The sequence below is a fragment of the Mobula hypostoma genome, chromosome 12 (genome assembly GCF_963921235.1).
Source record: "Mobula hypostoma chromosome 12, sMobHyp1.1, whole genome shotgun sequence".
NCBI classification, from domain to species: domain Eukaryota; kingdom Metazoa; phylum Chordata; class Chondrichthyes; order Myliobatiformes; family Myliobatidae; genus Mobula; species Mobula hypostoma.
In genome coordinates this window covers 94,218,427-94,237,816 of record NC_086108.1, presented here as the reverse complement: position 1 = coordinate 94,237,816, position 19,390 = coordinate 94,218,427, and the positions used below count along the sequence as shown (strand labels likewise).

Below are 19,390 nucleotides of genomic sequence, written 5' to 3'. Positions count from 1 at the left end.
ATCTTATTTTCCAGATATGGAGTAGAACGGTTGGTGCAATAGATGGCGATCTGGTGTCTACTTCCCCAACCCACAAGAGCTGAAGCCTTCCGTAGCAACCCTTACCTTTTTAATCAGAAAACTGTAACACATAGGTGCAGAATTAAGCCATTCAGCCCACCAGGTTTCCTGCATCAGGGTTGATTTATTATCCCACTCAACCCCAATCTCCAGTCTTCGCCCTGTAACCTTTGACACCCTTACTAATCAAGAACCTATTAACTTTAAATATACCCAGTGAGTTGGCTTAACAGTTTGAATGGGATAGGTAACTGGTCAGATTATTGATTGAAGATTTACCCCAGAAAAACAATGCAAGTAGTACAGGCGGTGTCAGACAGGAGGCACATTTTACTTAGCTTTCACAGGGTTAACCCTCCTTTCTTCTACAGAGGAGACAATGCTGTTGCAATTTATTACACAAACAGAGGACTTGTACTGTTTACCTTTCAATTAAATCCAAGCGCAGTTGGTGCCCGTGAGGCAGCGTAATAAGTTCCAGGCCCGAGCTCACTTGCATTTGCTGCTTCATTTCTTCAGAGACATTCAGTATCCTAGCAACCTGAGGAGACCAGAAGTTTAGTATGTGTAGGCAAGAAATTTCTCCTCTAAATAGGTCATCTTATGTACACAGGGGTTAGCTAATTACTGCAAGCATTTAATAACCTTGCTTCTTATTTCACCGCTTTTGCATAGAATTATAAAGCTATGTGGAAGTTTTTAAAGTAAACAATATTCCACAACGGCTTCACCTCAAGCAGGCAGGGGACAAGAATTTTACATACAAAAAAATACCACTATGGACTAAGTGTTCCAAATGGAATTTCTATCCTCCTGTCCCTGGATAATCAGTCCATAAGGAACAACATAAATCCAAGTATTCAAAACAGATTTGTTACATCTTCTCCTCACCTGCCTATCACCTCACCCTGGTGCCCCTCCTCCTTCCCTTTCTCCAATGATCCATTCTCCTCTCCTATCTCTAGGCCTTTTCCTTTTCCACCTATCATTTCCCAGCTTCTTACTTCATCACCCCTCCCCCAGCCACCTGGCTTCACCTTCTAGTTTGAACTCCTTCTCCTCCTGCTAGCTCCTTATTCTGGCATCTTCCCCTTTGCTTTCCAGTCCTGATGAAGGGGCTCGGCCCGAGATACCGACTCTTACAACTTGATATTGAGCTCTGCCGCACTGGTTACAGCTGGCCCTGAACTCAAGACCCTGAGTCAGTTAACCTTTAGCACAAAAGGCTCAAGGTTCTTCGATAGTTATGTTGCTGCAGCTTCATCCATCCCAGGGATGCCGATACTTTTATGAATTAAAGCATCTTTACAGCAGCATGCATTAAACACTTGGATTGAATGGCTTGTCTTATGAACAGTGTTTGATGGCTCTGGGCCTGTATTCACTAGAATTCAGAAGAATGAGGGGCACCTCATTGAAGTCTATTGAACAGTGAAAGGCCTTGATAGAATGGATGGGGAGAGGATGTTTCCTATGGTGGGAGAGTCTAAGACCAGAGGACACAGTCTCAGAATAGAGGGGCATGCTTTTAGAACAGAGATGAAGAAGAATTTCTTTAGCCAGAGAGTGGCAAATCTGTGGAATTCTTTGTCAAAACCAGCTGTGGAGGCCAAGTCTTTACGTATATTTAAGGCAGAGTTTGATAGATTCTTGTTTAGTCAGGGCATGAAGAGATAAGGGAAGAAAGCAGGAAACTGAGTTGGACAGAAAAATTGGATCAACCATGATGAAATGGCAGAGCAGACTTGATGGGCCAATTGGCCCAATTTTGCTGCTATATCTTATGATTCTGCTAATTTTTTCTAAAAAGTTCCTAGGAAATCAATTGTAGAGATATTAATAACTTAAACATGACTAGAGATATCACTGTTTCAAACCTGAGGTTATATGCAACTCAAAACACACTCACTCTTTATGAGCAATGGCAAGTGCTCAGCTACTCTTCATCTTTTGTATTGACAGCATGCAGTTAGTTACTCTTCATTGGTCGGCTTCAGACATTGGCCACACTAGAACTGTCGTCACCACTTTCTTAGAAACATAGAAAACCTACAGCACAGTACAGGCCCTTCGGCCCACAATGCTGTGCCGAACATGTACTTATTTTAGAAATTATCTAGGGTTACCCATAGCTATAGAAACCATACCATAGAAACTACAGCACAGAAACAGGCCTTTTGGCCCTTCTTGGCTGTGCCGTACCATTTTCTGCCTAGTCCCACTGACCTGCGCACAGACCATATCCCTCCATACACCTCCCATCCATGTATCTGTCCAATTTATTCTTAAATGTTAAAAAAGAACCCGCATTTACCACCTCGTCTGGCAGCTCATTCCATACTCCCACCACTCTCTGTGTGAAGAAGCCCCCCCCCCAATGTTCCCTTTAAACTTTTCCCCCCTCACCCTAAACCCATGTCCTCTGGTTTTTTTCTCCCCTTGCCTCAGTGGAAAAAGCCTGCTTGCATTCACTCTATCTATACCCATCATAATTTTATATACCTCTATCAAATCTCCCCTCATTCTTCTACGCTCCAGGGAATAAAGTCCCAACCTATTCAACCTTTCTCTGTAACTGAGTTTCTCAAGTCCCGGCAACATCCTTGTAAACCTTCTCTGCACTCTTTCAACCTTATTTATATCCTTCCTGTAATTTGGTGACCAAAACTGAACACAATATTCCAGATTCGGCCTCACCAATGCCTTATACAACCTCATCATAACATTCCAGCTCTTATACTCAATACTTTGATTAATAAAGGCCAATGTACCAAAAGCTCTCTTTACGACCCTATCTACCTGTGACGCCACTTTTAGGGAATTTTGTATCTGTATTCCCAGATCCTTCTGTTCCACTGCACTCCTCAGTGCCTTACCATTAACCCTGAATGTTCTACGTAGGTTTGTCCTTCCAACGTGCAATACCTCACACTTGTCAGTATTAAACTCCATCTGCCATTTTTCAGCCCATTTTTCCAGCTGGTCCAAGTCCCTCTGCAGGCTCTGAAAATCTTCCTCACTGTCTACTACACCTCCAATCTTTGTATCATCAGCAAACTTGCTGATCCAGTTTACCACATTATCATCCAGATCATTGATATAGATGACAAATAACAATGGACCCAGCACTGATCCCTGTGGCACACCACTAGTCACAGGCCTCCACTCAGAGAAGCAATTCTCTACCACCACTCTCTGGCTTCTTCCATCGAGCCAATGTCTAATCCAATTTACCACCTCTCCATGTATACCTAGCGACTGAATTTTCCTAACTAACCTCCCATGCAGGACCTTGTCAAAGGCCTTACTGAAGTCCATGTAGACAATATCCACTGCCTTCCCTTCATCCACTTTCCTGGTAACCTCCTCGAAAAACTCCAATAGATTGGTCAAACATGACCTACCACGCACAAAGCCATGTTGACTCTCCCTAATAAGTCCCAGTCTATCCAAATGCTTGTAGATTCTGTCTCTTAGTACTCCCTCCAATAACTTACCTACTACTGACGTTAAACTTACTGGCCTATAATTTCCCGGATTACTTTTCGATCCTTTTTTAAACAACGGAACAACATGAGCCACTCTCCAATCCTCCGGCACCTCACCTGTAGACAGCGACATTTTAAATACTTCAGCCGGGGCCCCTGCAATTTCAACACTAGTCTCCTTCAAGGTCCGAGGGACCTTTATTTTTCTGAGCTCCATGTACCTATCCAAGAGTCTCTTAAAAGACCCTATTGTATCCACCTCCGTCGCTGGCAGCCCATTCCACGCGCTCACCACTCTCTGCGTAAAAAAACTTACCCCCTGACATCTCCTCTGTACCTACTTCCAAGCACCTTAAACTGTGCCCTCCTGCCATTTCAGCCCTGGGAAAAAGCCCCTGACTATCCACACAATCGATGCCTCTCATCATCTTATCTCAGTAATGATGTGTGCTGCTGTTTGGCTAGTGGGAAGGGTAGGAGGCAATTATGCAGGGGCTATCTCCACATTAATAATACCCCAGAAGCAGGCCATTTCACTCAATGTTCATCCTCCAGGCGAAATCCCTCCCACCATTCACTATTTAACCCAAATCACATTCCTTTCCCTTTTGTATGTTACACACACAAAATGCTGGAGGAACTTGGCACCTATGGAAAAGAGTAAACAGTTGAGGTTTCGGGCCGAGACCTTTCATCAGGACTGGAAAAGAAGATGAGAAGTTAGAGGAAGAAAGTGGGGGAGGAGAGGAAGAAGGTGGGGGAGGGGAGGAAGAAGGATGAGGTGGTAGGTGACAGGTGAAACCGGGAGGGGGGGAGGGGTGAAATAAAGAGCTGGGAAGTTGATAGGTGAAAGAGATTATGGGCTGGAGAAGGGGGAATCTGATAGGAGAGGGTAGAAGACCATGGAAGAAAGGGAAGGAGGGAGGACCATAAGAGGGAGGTGATGGGCAAGTAGGGAGATAAAGTGAGAGAGGGAAACAGGAATGGGAATCAGAATCAGGTTTATTATCACCGGCATGTGATGTGAAATTTGTTAACTTAGCAGCAGCAGTTCAATGCAATACATAATCTAGCAGAGAGGAAAAAAATAAAATAAAATAATAATAATAATAAACAAACAAGTAAAGGGGGGGGGCAATTACCAGAAGTTTGAGAAACTCCTTTATATGTTTCTCCTTTAAATTTGCTTCATTTTAATTCTAGTTCTGTGGTGACTGTCATACCTTCTATCATTCTGGACTTGATGCAAGTGGAAACATTTCTCTATGATATCTCCATCAAAGCCTTCCACAATCTTAAAAGACCCTGCCAGCTCATCCCACTGTTTGCTTGTACAAAGAGCCCCAGATGGTTCAAGCTGTCCTAAGAAATTGAATTCTGCTAATTGCCTTTCTTACTTTTCCAGACAGGAGTTTAAAACTTATAGCAGCTAGGGATTTTTAAAAAATAATCTGGAATGAAAAGCTGGTCCTAGTAGCATGGTGGTATGAACCATTAAATTGCCAGCCCCTGTCAGTTTTATTTATTCCTACAGCAAAGGTAATATGTTATCCTTGCCTGGTTGAATCTAAACGACCTTTTCAATGCTCAGCAATTAGTGAGAGACAATAATTTGATGTAGTGGTGTTCGCTGAGCTTGGCAATTAGCTTGCACATGTTGCATCACCAGCCGAGGTGACATCCTGGCAGTAGTTGTTGGTACTTCTCTCTGGGAAACTCCAGCAACTGCCTATGTAGGCCCCAGTTCCCTTGCCTCAGTCCTGATTGGCTACCCCTTCAAGCTGACCTTCAAATTCTATTGGCTAGTGTTTCGTTGGCTTTTAGGGGTTCATTGATGGTGTCTATTTTGACATGTTTGTCTATGGAGTTATCAGAAGAGAGCCACACTTCAGGCACAAGAATTTTTAGAAGCCTAGTTCTCTTCTGATAACTCTGTCAACAAACATACCAAAATAGATGCCATCTATGAACCCCTAAGAGCCAATGAAACGCGAGCCAATAGAACACAAAAGTCAATTGAAGGAGTCCCCAGTCAGGATCGAGGCGAGCGAACAGGGGCTTTTATAAACAGTTGTTGGTGCTTCCCAGAGAGAAACACCAACAACTGCACACTGAGGATGTCACCTCGGCTGATGATAAAATGTTTGCAAACTAATTGCGAAGCTCAGCGAACGTGGCAACATCAAACACCTTAACCCGAGCTACCAATATTCACCACCGTGGACAATAATTATTGACATTGCAAGTCCCCGGAACTAACTGCTAAAAAATATAAATCTGACCTCAAAATCTACCTCGTTATGATCTTGCACTTTATCATTTGCCTGCACTGCATTTTTTCAGTAGATTTTACACTTTATTCTGCATTGTTATAGTTTTACCTTATTCTAGCTCAATGCCCAGTGGAATGATTTGATCTGTATGAACAATATGCAAAACGGACTTTTTCACTGTATCCTGGTACATGTGACAATATTGAACCAATACTAAGTTACAATCCAGGGGAATCATTATTTAGTTATCCAGATTCCCAGCATTTATCATTTGTAATAGAAAAACAAAACAGAGTGGAACCAAACAGCAGTTCAGCCTACAGGTTCTGAGGTTAACACCATTTCTTACCTGGCTGTCCACTTTTAGGATGTATTTGGCAATTGTTATTGAATCAGCTTTGGTAAACAGCTCCTTAACATGCCTGATGACAGAGGAGTCCAGGGGCCTGTTGTCTGGGGGAAGCAGCTTTGATTTGAAGTCATTGGGCCTGAAGCAGGAGACATTTTCAATGACAGGTCTGAGAAAGGCTGGGGCCTTCACCTCCTCCTCGCCCTCGACAGGAGAGGATGTGAACGGGATCGAGCTGTCACCCGGTGTGCTGCAGGCGGATATGGAACTGGGAAACACGGTCCTCAATGCTTCCTCGGTTTTAAGTCTCTCTACAAAACCGTCAGGCTGTGGGAAAAGTGGCCTGTCTGGTGAGGACTCCTGCTGCCGGTAACTGAGCCCCATGTCCAGAGTGCCAGCATTCACATCGTCACCCTTGTCCTTCCTGGCATTGTTCATTAACAAAGGACTGTTGGCCACTTTCAGGGACGGCACCTTGCTGGGCTTTGGCGGCGGCTTGGGACACAACTGACTGTCGGAGCCCCTCAGTGCTTCCCCGGCTTGAGATTCCAGTATGGGCAGTCGGAAGCACGTGGGACTGAGAGCAGGCTCGCTGCCGGTTCGAAACACAGGCGACCTGTCCCGAGCCGTTCCGTCTGACCCGCTGGGTTGCTGCTGCTGCGAAGTGTGGGGTTGTGGTGTGGGCGACCTCATTCCTGTGAGTGAAATCAAGACAGTATCAAGTCAGAAATCACCGTGGCCCGTAGCTCAGGGAGATCTCATCCAGGTTCAAATTCCACTGCGGAGAGGTTAGAAATAAGGTCTAGATTGTAGGGAGGCACCGTAACATTGCAGTTAGCGTAATGCTTTATATCCCCAGCTCTCGATTCCAGCCGCTTTCTGTAAGGAGTTTGTATGTCCTCCCACATTAGGGTTCGTGAGTTGTGGGTGTGCTATGTTGGTGCTGGAAGTGTGACGACCCTTGCAGGCTGCCCTGCACAACCCTCACTGACTTGATTTGATGCAAACGATGCATTTTGCTGTATGTTTCAAAGTTTCAATGCACATGTAACAAATAAAGCTAATCTTTTAACTTAATCTTTACATTGACCCTGTAGTTTGTTACTGGGCTGATGTCTAGTGATTTAATGGACAGATGTCAGGGGTGTTATTTTTGGGATATGAAACTGAGGGACTACTAAGGTAATCAAAAGCAAGATTTCTGCCGGTGCCCTGGTCAGTAAGGGACGGTATGGTTGTACAGCAAACAGCGTAACACTCTCAGAGCACCAGCAACCCAGATTCAAGTTCACAGCCGTCAGAAAAGAGATTGTATATTCTCCCTGTGACTGTGCGGGTTTCCTCCGGGTGCTCTGGTTTCCTCCCACAGTTTATGATGCACAGGTAAGAAGGTTAATTGGTCAAATGTGTGGAACTGGGCCACGTGGGGTTGGTGGCTTTGAAGGGCTTGTCACTATGATGTATCTCTAATTAAATTGAAGTAAATAATTTAACCATTAAACATGATTTTTACTGAAATAAATTGGGTTATCTGGTTATTATTGCATTTGTAGAAACTTACAGTGTACTTCATTAAAAAAAGAATTGAACTTAGTTGGCCATACAGTGAAACCCAGCTTTATGGATGTTGCCACACTAATGCCCTTTGGCTCTTTGGGCAGATTTAAAAATTACATCCAAGTGACTGGGCAGCCTAGTTGGTTTGTGATATTAATAGACAAAGCCCAACTACAGGACTGGTTGGCTTTACATAGATAGCAAAGGGAAAGCTAACACAGTATCAATGCCTTGTACTTTCTATTTGACACACCCTCCAAGAAAACCAACAGCAGTCTCACCAAGTTATGACCACAGTAAGAAATTAGTAAGCATTATAGTCATGTTGACCAAATAAAGAAGACATTATTGCTGGTGTTGATAGTAAAGTCCACTCCCTTGATCTACTGTAGTTTTCCTAAAGCATTACACACTAGAGACTTTGCAGATGCTGGAAATCTCTAGCAACACACACAAGATGCTATATATTTTTATTCTAATTTATTCTAATTCTATTTCTTATTATAATTTATAGTAAATGTCAGGTATTGCTGTTGTAGAACAACAAATTTCATGACACATGTTAGTGATAATAAACCTGATCAGATTCTATCCAATGGGTCAAGGTAACTAATTCATGGAGGAACCAACAAGACAACAAGGTATCTTTCCAATGCCACATAAAGGTATCTCTCTCAGATGCTGCTAAGATGCCAGCCCGAAACGTCCCCTCCGTAGATGCTGCCTGGCTTGCTGAGTCCCTCCAGCATTTTGTATGCTTTGCTAAAGTATTACACACATTCCTTAACATTGCTGCTATGCAACCCCATAACTGGCCCAAAACTCACCCAAAGGGAGGTAACTCTCGGACTGATGAGACTTCAAGGGCTGTCGTCTATCTTGCACGTAGTCAAGACATGCAGGCTGGCTCCCGCTCTTGTCTTTATTCCTGTGGTGACAATGGAAAAAAATTTTCTTCTTAAACCAGTAACTCTGCTGCCTGGTGCTACTTCTAAACTCTAGGTTTGAAGTATTGAAACTCATTGACCTATTGAAACATTTTTGAACGTATTGAAATGCGAGTACCTTTCATCAAAACCTTTCTCTTGCTCACATCTCAGGCAGTGGTACAGCGCTGAATACAGACAGCTGAAGATAAAAGGAGCTGTCAGACTGCCTATGAAAACGTAAATGTACTGAATCTCCATGATGTGGCCGAAGAAACTGAGCTCAAGGATTGCAAACAAATCTGTGTATGGAAGAAACATCAACAACCTGTTGTGCACACTGGCTACAAAGAGTGTCCAAGGTCAAAGATGGGAACGTGACGCTCCTTTAAACTGCTACAGGAAAACAAACCTTCCCAAGGACAAAGGACGTGTAGATTATGTCAGAAAGTAGAAAAACTGAATCAGTAATTAAAGAAATGTTTCATTTAACCGGATGTACAGAGACTTACGCCAGCCAGTTATGTAAGAGCTTCGTTTTACAAAGAACTAGTTACATGGAATAAAGGAGAATGTGGCACAAGTCCAGCCTAATGCTCCTTTTCCACGTTTTCCTTTTCAATGCTTTCGGAACAGTTTCTTCCCCTCCGCCATCAGATTTCTGAATGGTCAATGAACTCCACTATTTTTTGCACTACGTATTTAAAACTTTAATATATATTTCTTATTGTAGTCTCTAGTATATTTTATGCATTGGACTGTGCTGCTGTTGCAGAACAACAAATTTCACAACATATGTCAGTGATAATAAACCTGGTCTGATTCTATTTAATGGGTCAAGGTAAATAATTCAGGGAGATAATTAAAAGACAAGGTACCTCTCCAGTGCCACATAAATATAAATTCATCTGATTTTTATAAGAAACTGAAGCAAGAATAGGATTTTCATCCCTAAGTGTCCTTCACCACTCAATGAGATCATTGTGCATATGAGAATAAACTCAATTTTGTCTTTGATCTTTTACCTCATCATTCTGTTCCTGCATGAACCCAAAACCTTAATATCTAAAAACCTATTAATCGCTCTCTTGCATATACTCGGAGACAGCGCCTCCTGCATAGAGAATTCCGAAGGTTCACCATCCTTTGGATGAAGAAACCTCTCATCTCTGTCCTCAAAGGCCAACCTCTTATGTTGAAACTGCGACATCCTCACCACAGCTAAGTGACATATCAATAGGACCAGTCTGCAAAATTTCTCTTCATACAACAAATCTACCACCCCAGCAGTCAATCTGAGGAATCTTTGTTGAAAAATCTATTGCAGTTATACCCTACCTTAAGAAGGGAAAACAAAGTCTATTCTCAAACTTCTATGTACAATCTCTCCAGGACGCTAGTTGTTTCAGCATGTCCTCTTTAAACTTGTACTCAAATTCTTCTCCAAGGGCACTGAGGATCATTTTAAACACAAAACCTTCTGCAGTATTCCTTTGAAGGAGTACTCTGCATTTTCATTTCTGTACTCTGACCTCAAGTTTCTCCACATCATATTCCTTCTACCACATCCTTGTCCATTCACTTAACCTATCTATATCTCCCCCCAATGTTCGCCATCACCTCTCCCTCCCTCCCTGCCATCATTGTGCACACTGCCACTGGGTTCTGTATCATCAACAAACTTTAGTGTGTCATATTAGCCCCTGCTTACAAATCTTCGATATGGATCGTGAGCACCCAGGCCGCAGCAACTATCCCTGCAGCAGCTCAGCAGTTATACCTCCAACCGGAAAGTGACTCATTTCATCCTAGCCTGTCCATTAACCAATTTACAAAACAGTCAGTATATTACTCCTAATTTCCCATGTTTTAATTTTATTTATGAATCTTGCGTCATGCCCTACTGAAAACTGTCTGAAAGTCCCACAAGTGGTGCATTTGACATTGTCCAATATGCTTCATACAATCACAAAAATAAATGTCTCTTTCATGTTGCCTGTCCAATCCCAATATTATTTTTTTGGTTTAGAGAAACAGCACAGTATCAGGGCCTTTCAGCTCAATGAGCCTGCACCACCGAATTATACCCATATAGCCAATTAATCTTGTATGTCTTTGGAACGTAGGAGGAAACCAGTGCACCCAGAGGAAACACACACAGTCACGGGGAGAACATACAGACTCCTTACCGACAGCAGCGGGAATTGAACCTGGGTCACCTAGGCTGTAAAGCGTAACGCTAACCACTATGCTACCATGCCTCTTTAATAACAGGTTTCAGCATTACCCCTTCTAATTGTGTTAGCCTGACAACGGGTCCCTGTTTTCTCTCTCCTTCCTTTCCTAAATAATGGGGGTAAGTATATTTTGTTCTAACCTGTGAGAACCATGCTGCAATCTATGAAGATGAAAACCAGTGCATCCATACATAGCCACCTTGTTCAAAACCCTGCAATGCAGATGCTGAAGGCCACAGCTTGAACTAAAGCAGCCAGTGTAATCAAAGCCGGCATCTACCCCAGACATTTTCCCTTCTTCCTCCTTCTATTGGGCAGAAGATACAAAAGCACACATCATCAGGCTCAAGGACAGCTTCAATCCCACTGTTTTAACACTGTTCAGCAGATCTCTGACTCCATAAGGCCATAAGACATAGGAGCAGAATTAGGCCATCTGGCTCATTGAGTCTGCTGTGCTATTCAATCATGGCTGATCCTTTTTTCTATCTCCTCCTCAACCCCAGTCCCCGGCCTTCTCCCCGTAACCTTTGATGCCATGTCCAATCAAGAGCCTATCAATCTCTGCCTTAAGTACACCCAACGACCTGGCCTCCGCAGCTACATGTGGCAACAAATCCCACAAATTTACCACCCTTTGGGTAAAGAAATTTCTCCGCATCTCTGTTTTGAAATGCGCCCCTCTATCCTGCAAGTGGGGAGGTCTCAGGGAGACAACATCCATCATGAGGGACAAAGCCCTCTCACATCTGGGCCAGGGCCTCTCCTCCATGCTGCCAATCAGGTAGTGGCTACAGGAGCCTCAACAGCTATACCTCAAGGTTCCATAACAGCTTCTTCCCCTCTGCTAACAGGTTCCTGAAACAACCTGACAAACCTTAACACTACCTCAGGTTATATTTCTTTTTCTCTGTTTCAACATTCACTTGTCTTCACAATCTACTGGGCATGGACTTTGCACCCCACTGTCTGCCTGCACTGCATTTTTTCTGTAACTGTGACACCATACACTGTTCCTGCACTTCTCTTGTACTCCCTCAAAATATTTATGTTTTTGAAGTGTTCTGTATGATTTTTCCACTATATCTCAATACATGTGCTAATGAATAAACCAATCCCACATCAACCACAATGGAAGCCAATCAAATATCTTGATCAAATACAGCCTGATTTTAAAATTGATCCTGTTAACTAGAATACTTTCTTAAGTAGAGACTTAATCATGAGCAAAGAAAAGGGTTAGTTTCTTTCAAGTAACCCACCTTAGAAGATTTCCTGGCGACAAACTGTGGTCCTGACTGGAGCCATTCGACATGTTCAAGCTCAGCCTCTTCGCTGTGTCTGACTTCCCACTTGGCACTTGGCTGAACTGTTCCTTGACCACAGGAGTCATGCTGTATTTTTCCTCCACACACCTCAGCGGAAGTGTCCGATTTACCGGCTGGAAAATGATGGCCCCCACCTGCTCGAAGATCGGCTTGCGGTTCCCCACGTAGCACCTGACCAAGGCGGGGATGCTGTCAAAGCTATCTCGCTCAAACTGGTACTGCAAGCGGGAGTAGCCTTCGTTCAGGCGGACGAGCACTCTGTTGATCATGAAATGATGAGGGGCATTCTTCCACTGACAGGTCAAGACATGGTTTCCGGGGCTAGAAAGGCAGTCACGGATGAGGAAGTCTCCATCTCTCTGAATCAGAGTTTCTGCCACCTAAAAACACAAATACTTAAGAAGTTCAAGTTGAAAGTTCAAAATAAATTTATTATCAAAGTACATATACACTACTGAGCAAAGTCTTAGGCATATACAGTATAGAGAGCTAAGGTACCTAAAACTGCTGCACAGTACTGTAGTAATTTTATGTATTGCACTGTACTGCTGCCACAAAGGAAAAGACAATTTCATGACATACGTGAGTGATGATAAACCTGATCTTGATATGTGTCTTTGTTGTGGACTGAGAGTGGGAAGGAGGCAGGGAGAGGGAAATCATGGTTGGGAAAAGGGGAAACACCAGAGAAACATTTTGTAATGATCAATAAACCAATTGTTTGGAATTAATTGACCTTGCCAATGTCTCAGGGCTGGGTGTGTCTGCACCCACACCATCCCCTGCCCTGGCACTCTGTCCCTGCCACTTGTCCCACACCCCTCCCGCAGTGCTCCACCCTCGCCATTCCCGACATCTCTGCTGTACGTTGATAAATATAGTTCTGTGCAAAAGCCTTAGCTATATATACGTGCCTAAGGCTTTTGCACAGAACTGTAAACCTACGTACAGAGGCTGATAAACAACCAGTGTGCAAAATAAGACAAACTGCAAATACGATAATAATAATAATAGTAAATAAATAACACTGAGAACGTGAGTTGTAGAGACTCGAAAGTGAGTCCATAGGTTGAGTAATCAGTTCAGAGTTGTAGTGAGTGAAGTTACCATGCTGGTTCAGCAGCCTGATAGTTGAAGGGTAACAACTGCTTCTGAGCCTCATTCAGGACAGTCTGTTATCTATTCATGGTACCACTGCTCAAAATCCCATCCCCTCTCATCAGAGCTGCTCCCAACATATCCAGGCTTACAGGAGTACAGTTGGAATCTGGAGCAACAATCCATCTGCTGGAGGATCTCAGTGGGTTGAGCTGAGTTTCAGTGCAGGGTCTGATTCAAAGCATCGACTGTTCCTTTTCCCCTACAGATGCAGCTCAACCCGCTCAGTTGCTCCCGCAGTTTGATTTTTGTTCTAGGTCCTCAAGAATCTGGTTGCTAATCTTGTGTTTCCATCTACAGCAGGAAACAAAGTCAAATGGACCATTAGGCACAAGGGAAGCAATTTAGTCCCAAATATACTCCATGTTGTGGCTCACAGATCTATTTATGCACCTTGGCTCCACGCTTGTTGTTCTTTGATAAACTTACTGAATAAATATTTATCCATTCTGAAACCTCTAGTTGACCCAGCAGAGGCTTCTGTAGGAGTGCCAGAGACTTACTATCCTGAGTGAAGAGCCCCACTAGACCAGGTTGACGGATGAGAGGCCCTGGGTCAAACATGGTGTGGGGTCAGTCTCGAGAGCTGCTCTGATGTCTTATGGTCAGAGGCGTAGCTGCTGCCACACAGTGCCACATCTGGGTTCAGTCCCGACCTTGGTGCCAGGTTTCAGTGTGGAGTCTCTCTGTCACTCTGAAAGTTTCCTTTAGGTGCTCTGATCTCCAAGGGGTAGCTGGCAACTATGTATTGCCCTGAGTGTGGAGGCTTGTGCTACAGCCCGGGAGGACTTGTTGAGATTGTGCTAAGGTTGAAAGACAAGATTAATGGTAAAGATAAAGATTAGTTTTATTTATCACAAACGTAGGATGAAATTCGTCGTTTTGCACCAAACCAAATCAGTGAGGGTTATGCTGGGCAGCCAGCTAGTGACACCACGTTTCCAGCACCAACAACTCACTGACCCTAACTGTACATCTTTGGAACATGGGAGGAAAGGGGAAGATGCAGGGAAAACTTGTGTGATCAAATCCTTGCAGACAGTAAGTAGCGGGAATTGAACCCCAGTCTTACAGCTGGTGCTGTTGTGTTGCACTAACCACGACACTACCTTGCTACTCACCGCAAGGTTTAGTGTAACCGTGTGGTTGACATACACCCAAAGCCTGGTCCTCCACAGCCATCTGTAGCAAAGATTTCCACAATGAACACCAAGACTGCATTTGCCTCCTTGACTACCGACTCAACCTGCGGGTGAACCTTTACTACCGACTTAACCTGCAGGTGTATCTTTACTACCGACTCAACCTGCAGGTGAACTTTTAGGGAATCTTGCCCGAGGGCTCTCAGGTCCCTTTGCACCTCTGATTTCTGAGTTTGCTCCCTGTTTTGAAAATAGTCTTTTTCTACTTAAGTGCATGACCGTAGACTTCCCAACAGTAATAAACCAATTCCAAAGCATTAAAAAGAAAAGGGCCTCATCTCACTGCAGCTGAACAGGAGACCCACCTTCCTGGGAATGCGACCATGGTACCAGGCGTGACTTCGTAGGTCTTCACTGTTCAATTTCAGTTCCTCCTCCAGCTCTTTCCGCAGTTTCTCGGGCGTTGAATCCATTATGTATCTCTCTTTTGAGAACTAGAAAAGAAAGACGGAACACAAATGAGTTGGTTAGAACCCGTCTGATTGTTTCTCGATCCAGTACTGGCTGCGAGCAGTCCCACACGTCAATCAGCTTTCTCATTTAGTCAGGATGGCTTATGAAAACAAAACTTGACGGGTTATGAACCCATTATTCCAGCTAACCCTACACCCATCTTTTTCCATCTCTAATCAGTAGCTGTAGGAGACTGCACTGGGTCGATCTGTTAATATTTAGCAGTTGAAAGTCCTCTGACTTTAAATGAGCCAATACTACTGAGCATTAACTAACCACTTCGCTCCCTGTTCTCTTACAAGATGGCATCTGTTCCTGCCCTGCTGCTGATGCTTTTATTTGCCCACCGATGACTCAATTATAATAGGCTTCAAACAAAAAATTAATTTCCTTTGCTGTATACTTTGGATGCTAATATGAGATCTGTTCACACCTCTTTTGGGCTGCAGGCAGTGTATTTGCCCAGGAGTTAGTTGCTTGGAGATTTAACAAAATGGATAATTATATTTAACCTCATCATTTTACCTTGCAGGATGATTGACTGCAGTAGCTTTCATTCAGCCCACACTTAAACTCAGGAGCAAGACAATGGGGAGCGGGAAGTCACATTTTCATTATGTTCTGTAAATATATCTATGTGTACATGTGAGTGTATATTCATTTTATATATAAATATATATGTGCGTGTGTACAAATCTATCTATAATTAGACCCTGTGAAGGGTGGCGTACGTGCCTCTAATTCTGCTTGCCTGTGCTCACGTGGTCCAGTCTAATATTAAGCTTGATGAGTCGATTATCATTCCTGATCCAACTTCCTCTCCATTACCAACAATGAGCTGATAATTCATTTATGTTTATTTATTAGCTCAGCTAATCTTTGTGCTTGGCTCGATGTCAGCGTTTGCTTTAAAAATCGCTCTCATCCAACTGTTTTTACCAATAACAGAATGTTTCTAATGTATTGATTGTCCTGTGTCACCGTATCTGTGCCTTCTGATAAAAGTATCTAAGCGGCAACAAGATTTTTAGTATTATGACAATGTTTTTGCTGATTTAATGTTACAATATTGTCAGTGTCTTTTCTGTTAAAATGGCAACAGCTGTAAGGCATCGATACATCTTTGTTATGGCCGTAGGTTTGCTCACTTTACCACAGTGCACAGTGGCTCTGAAGTTAAGTTTACTGAACTAGCAAAACCAAAGGCCTGGATTTCCTGAAGGCAGGAGTTCGGAAAAGGCAGCTAAAGGTTGTAAACTCAGCCAGCCCTGTCATGGGCACCAGCCTCCCCACATTTGAGGACATCTTCAAAAGCCGATGCTTCAAAAAGACGGTATCCATCACTGAGGACCCACATCACCCAAGAGATGCCCTCTTTTAATTGCTACCATCAAAAAGGAGGTACAGGAGCTTGAAGAGATACACTCCACATCTTAGGAACAGCTTCTTCCCCTCTATCATCAGACTTCTGCACGGTCAATAGACCCATGAACACTACCTCACTACTTTTGCTCCTTCTTTGCATTACTTATTTAATTTTATTTATTTATTTACGTTTATAGACAGAGATTGGAACCAACCCTCCCAGCCCAACGAGCCTCACTGTCCACCTCTTTAACACCAGCCTAACCACAGGACAATTTACAATGACCAATTAACCTACTTACTGGTATGTCTTTGGACTGCGGGCGGGAACTGGAGATGACCAACGCATTCCCCAGGGAGGGTGTAGAGCAACTCCTTACAAGTGACGTCAGAATTGAACTCTGAAATTCGGAATGTCCCGAGCTGCAATACCATCTTGCTAACTGCTATCGACACACACAAAAATTGCTAGTGAACGCAGCAGGCCAGGCAGCATCTATAGAAAGAGGTACAGTCGACGTTTCAGGCCGAGACCCTCCGTCAGGACCAACTTGAGTCCTGACGAAGGGTCTCGGCCGGAACCGTCGACTGTACCTCTTCCTATAGATGCTGCTTGGCCTGCTGTGTTCACCAGCAACTTTTATGTGTGTTGCTTGAAGTTCCAGCATCTGCAGAATTCCTCGTGTTTGCTAACTGCAATGCTAACTTGGCACCTGTTAAATAAACAGGGGATGTGTAGCACTATATAATTTTAACTATATCATATATAAATTAATTAGGGCCAAACACTCTCTGTTAATTTAACCCAGACTAGGGATCCTCCCACACACCCGAATACAAAACAGACCCCAGAAAACTACACGAGGCAGGGAATATATATCCTCTTTGAGCTAACGTACATGATGTTTGTGCCATTGCGATTACCAAGGGAAAAGTGCTAGGCAAACTCAAAGGTCTTAAGGTGGATAAGTCACCCGGGCCAGATGAACTTCAACCTAGAGTCCTGAAAGAGATTGCTGAAGAGATAACAGATTCATTGGTCGTGATCTTTCAAGAATTACTTGATTCTGGCATGGTCCCTGGGGAATTGGATACTGGCAAGGATAGTGGAATGGCTGACAGGTAGGAGGCAGCAAGTGGGAATAAAAGGGGCCTTTTCTGGTTGGCTGCCAGTGACTAGTGGTGTTCCTCAGGGGTCAGTATTGGGACCACCACTTTTCACGTTGTTTGTCAATGATTTAGATAATGGAATTAATGGCTTTGTGGCAAAGCTTGTGGATGATACGAAGATAGGTGGAGGGGTAGGTAGTGCTGAGGAAGCAATGCAATTTCAGCAGGACTTAGATAAATTGGAAGAATGGGCAAAAAAGAGGCAGATGGAATACAGTGTTGGGAAATGTATGATAATGCATTTTGGTAAAAGGAACACTAGTGTGGAGTATTATCTAAATGGGGAGAAAATTCAAACATCAGAGGTGCAGAGGTACTTGGAAGTCCCCATGCAAGACTCCCAGAAGGTTAATTCACGGGTTGTGGTAAAGAAGGTAAATGCAATATTATCACTTATTTCAAGGGGAATAGAATATAAAAGCAAGGAGATAATGCTGAGCCTTCAAAACACACTAGTTAGGCCACATTTGGAGTATTGTCAACAGATCTGGGCCCCATATCTCAGAAAGGATGTTCTGTCATAGGAGAGAATCCAGAGGAGATTTACAAGGGTGATTCCGGGAATGAAGGGGTTAACATATGAGGAGCATTTGGCAGCTTTGGGCCTGTACTCACTGGAATTTAGGAGAATGCAGGGGGATCTCATTGAAACCTACCAAATGTTGAAAGGACGAGATAGGGTGGATGTGGTGAGGATATTTCCTATGGTGGGGATATCCAGAACTGGAGGACACAGCCTCAAATTTGAGAGGTGACCCTTTAGAACAGAGGTAAGGATGAATTTTTTTTTAGTGAGAGAGTAGTGAATCTGTGGAATGCTCTGTCACAGATTGCAGTGGAGGCCACGTGCGTGCATATATTTAAGGCGGAAGTTGATCGTTTCCTGATCGGTCAGGGCATCGAAAGATATGGCGAGAAGGCAGGTGTATGGGTTGGAGTGGGATATGGAATGGCGGAGCAGACTTGATGGGCTGAATGGCCTAATTCCACTCCTATGTCTTATGGTCTTCTATCATGAGGCGGAATTAAACAAATCCAGTCTGCCTGTATGGGGTCCATATCCCTCCAATCTCACACGTCTAGAACCATGGAACCATAGAAACTACAGCACAGAAACAGGCCCTTTGGCCCTTCTTAGCTGTGCCGAACCATTTTCTGCCTAGTCCCACTGACCTGCACACGGACCATATCCCTCCATACACCTCCCATCCATGTATCTGTCCAATTTATTCTTAAATGTTAAAAAAGAACCCGCATTTACCACCTCGTCTGGCAGCTCATTCCATACTCCCACCACTCTCTGTGTGAAGAAGCCCCCCCCTAATGTTCCTTTTACACTTTTCCCCCCTCACCCTTAACCCATGTCCTCTGGTTTTTTTCTCCCCTTGCCTCAGTGGAAAAAGCCTGCTTGCATTCACTCTATCTATACCCATCATAATTTTATATACCTCTATCAAATCTCCCCTCATTCTTCTACGCTCCAGGGAAGTCCCAACCTATTCAACCTTTCTCTGTAACTGAGTTTCTCAAGTCCCGGCAACATCCTTGTAAACCTTCTCTGCATTCTTTCAACCTTATTTATGTCCTTCCTGTAATTTGGTGACCAAAACTGAACACAATACTCCAGATTCGGCCTCACCAATGCCTTATACAACCTCATCATAACATTCCAGCTCTTATACTCAATACTTCGATTAATAAAGGCCAATGTACCAAAAGCTCTCTTTACAACCCTATCTACCTGTGACGCCACTTTTAGGGAATTTTGTATCTGTATTCCCAGATCCCTCTGTTCCACTGCACTCCTCAGTGCCTTACCATTAA

The 19,390-nt window shown here is 43.6% G+C and overlaps 1 protein-coding gene across 10 annotated transcripts in view; it reads right to left on the bottom strand.

The window, feature by feature from the left end:
• bcar3 (BCAR3 adaptor protein, NSP family member) overlaps positions 1–19,390 on the bottom strand; it is a 215,145-nt gene that overhangs the window by 11,294 nt on the left and 184,461 nt on the right. For all 10 annotated transcript variants that reach the window (XM_063064628.1, XM_063064629.1, XM_063064627.1 and 7 more), the window contains 5 exons: positions 14,884–15,012; positions 12,153–12,598; positions 8,555–8,655; positions 6,171–6,865; positions 486–601 (listed from right to left, as the gene is read on the bottom strand). In XM_063064628.1, the coding sequence (XP_062920698.1) occupies positions 486–601; positions 6,171–6,865; positions 8,555–8,655; positions 12,153–12,598; positions 14,884–15,012 (1,487 nt within the window). The remainder of the gene's footprint in view (positions 1–485; positions 602–6,170; positions 6,866–8,554; positions 8,656–12,152; positions 12,599–14,883; positions 15,013–19,390) is intronic.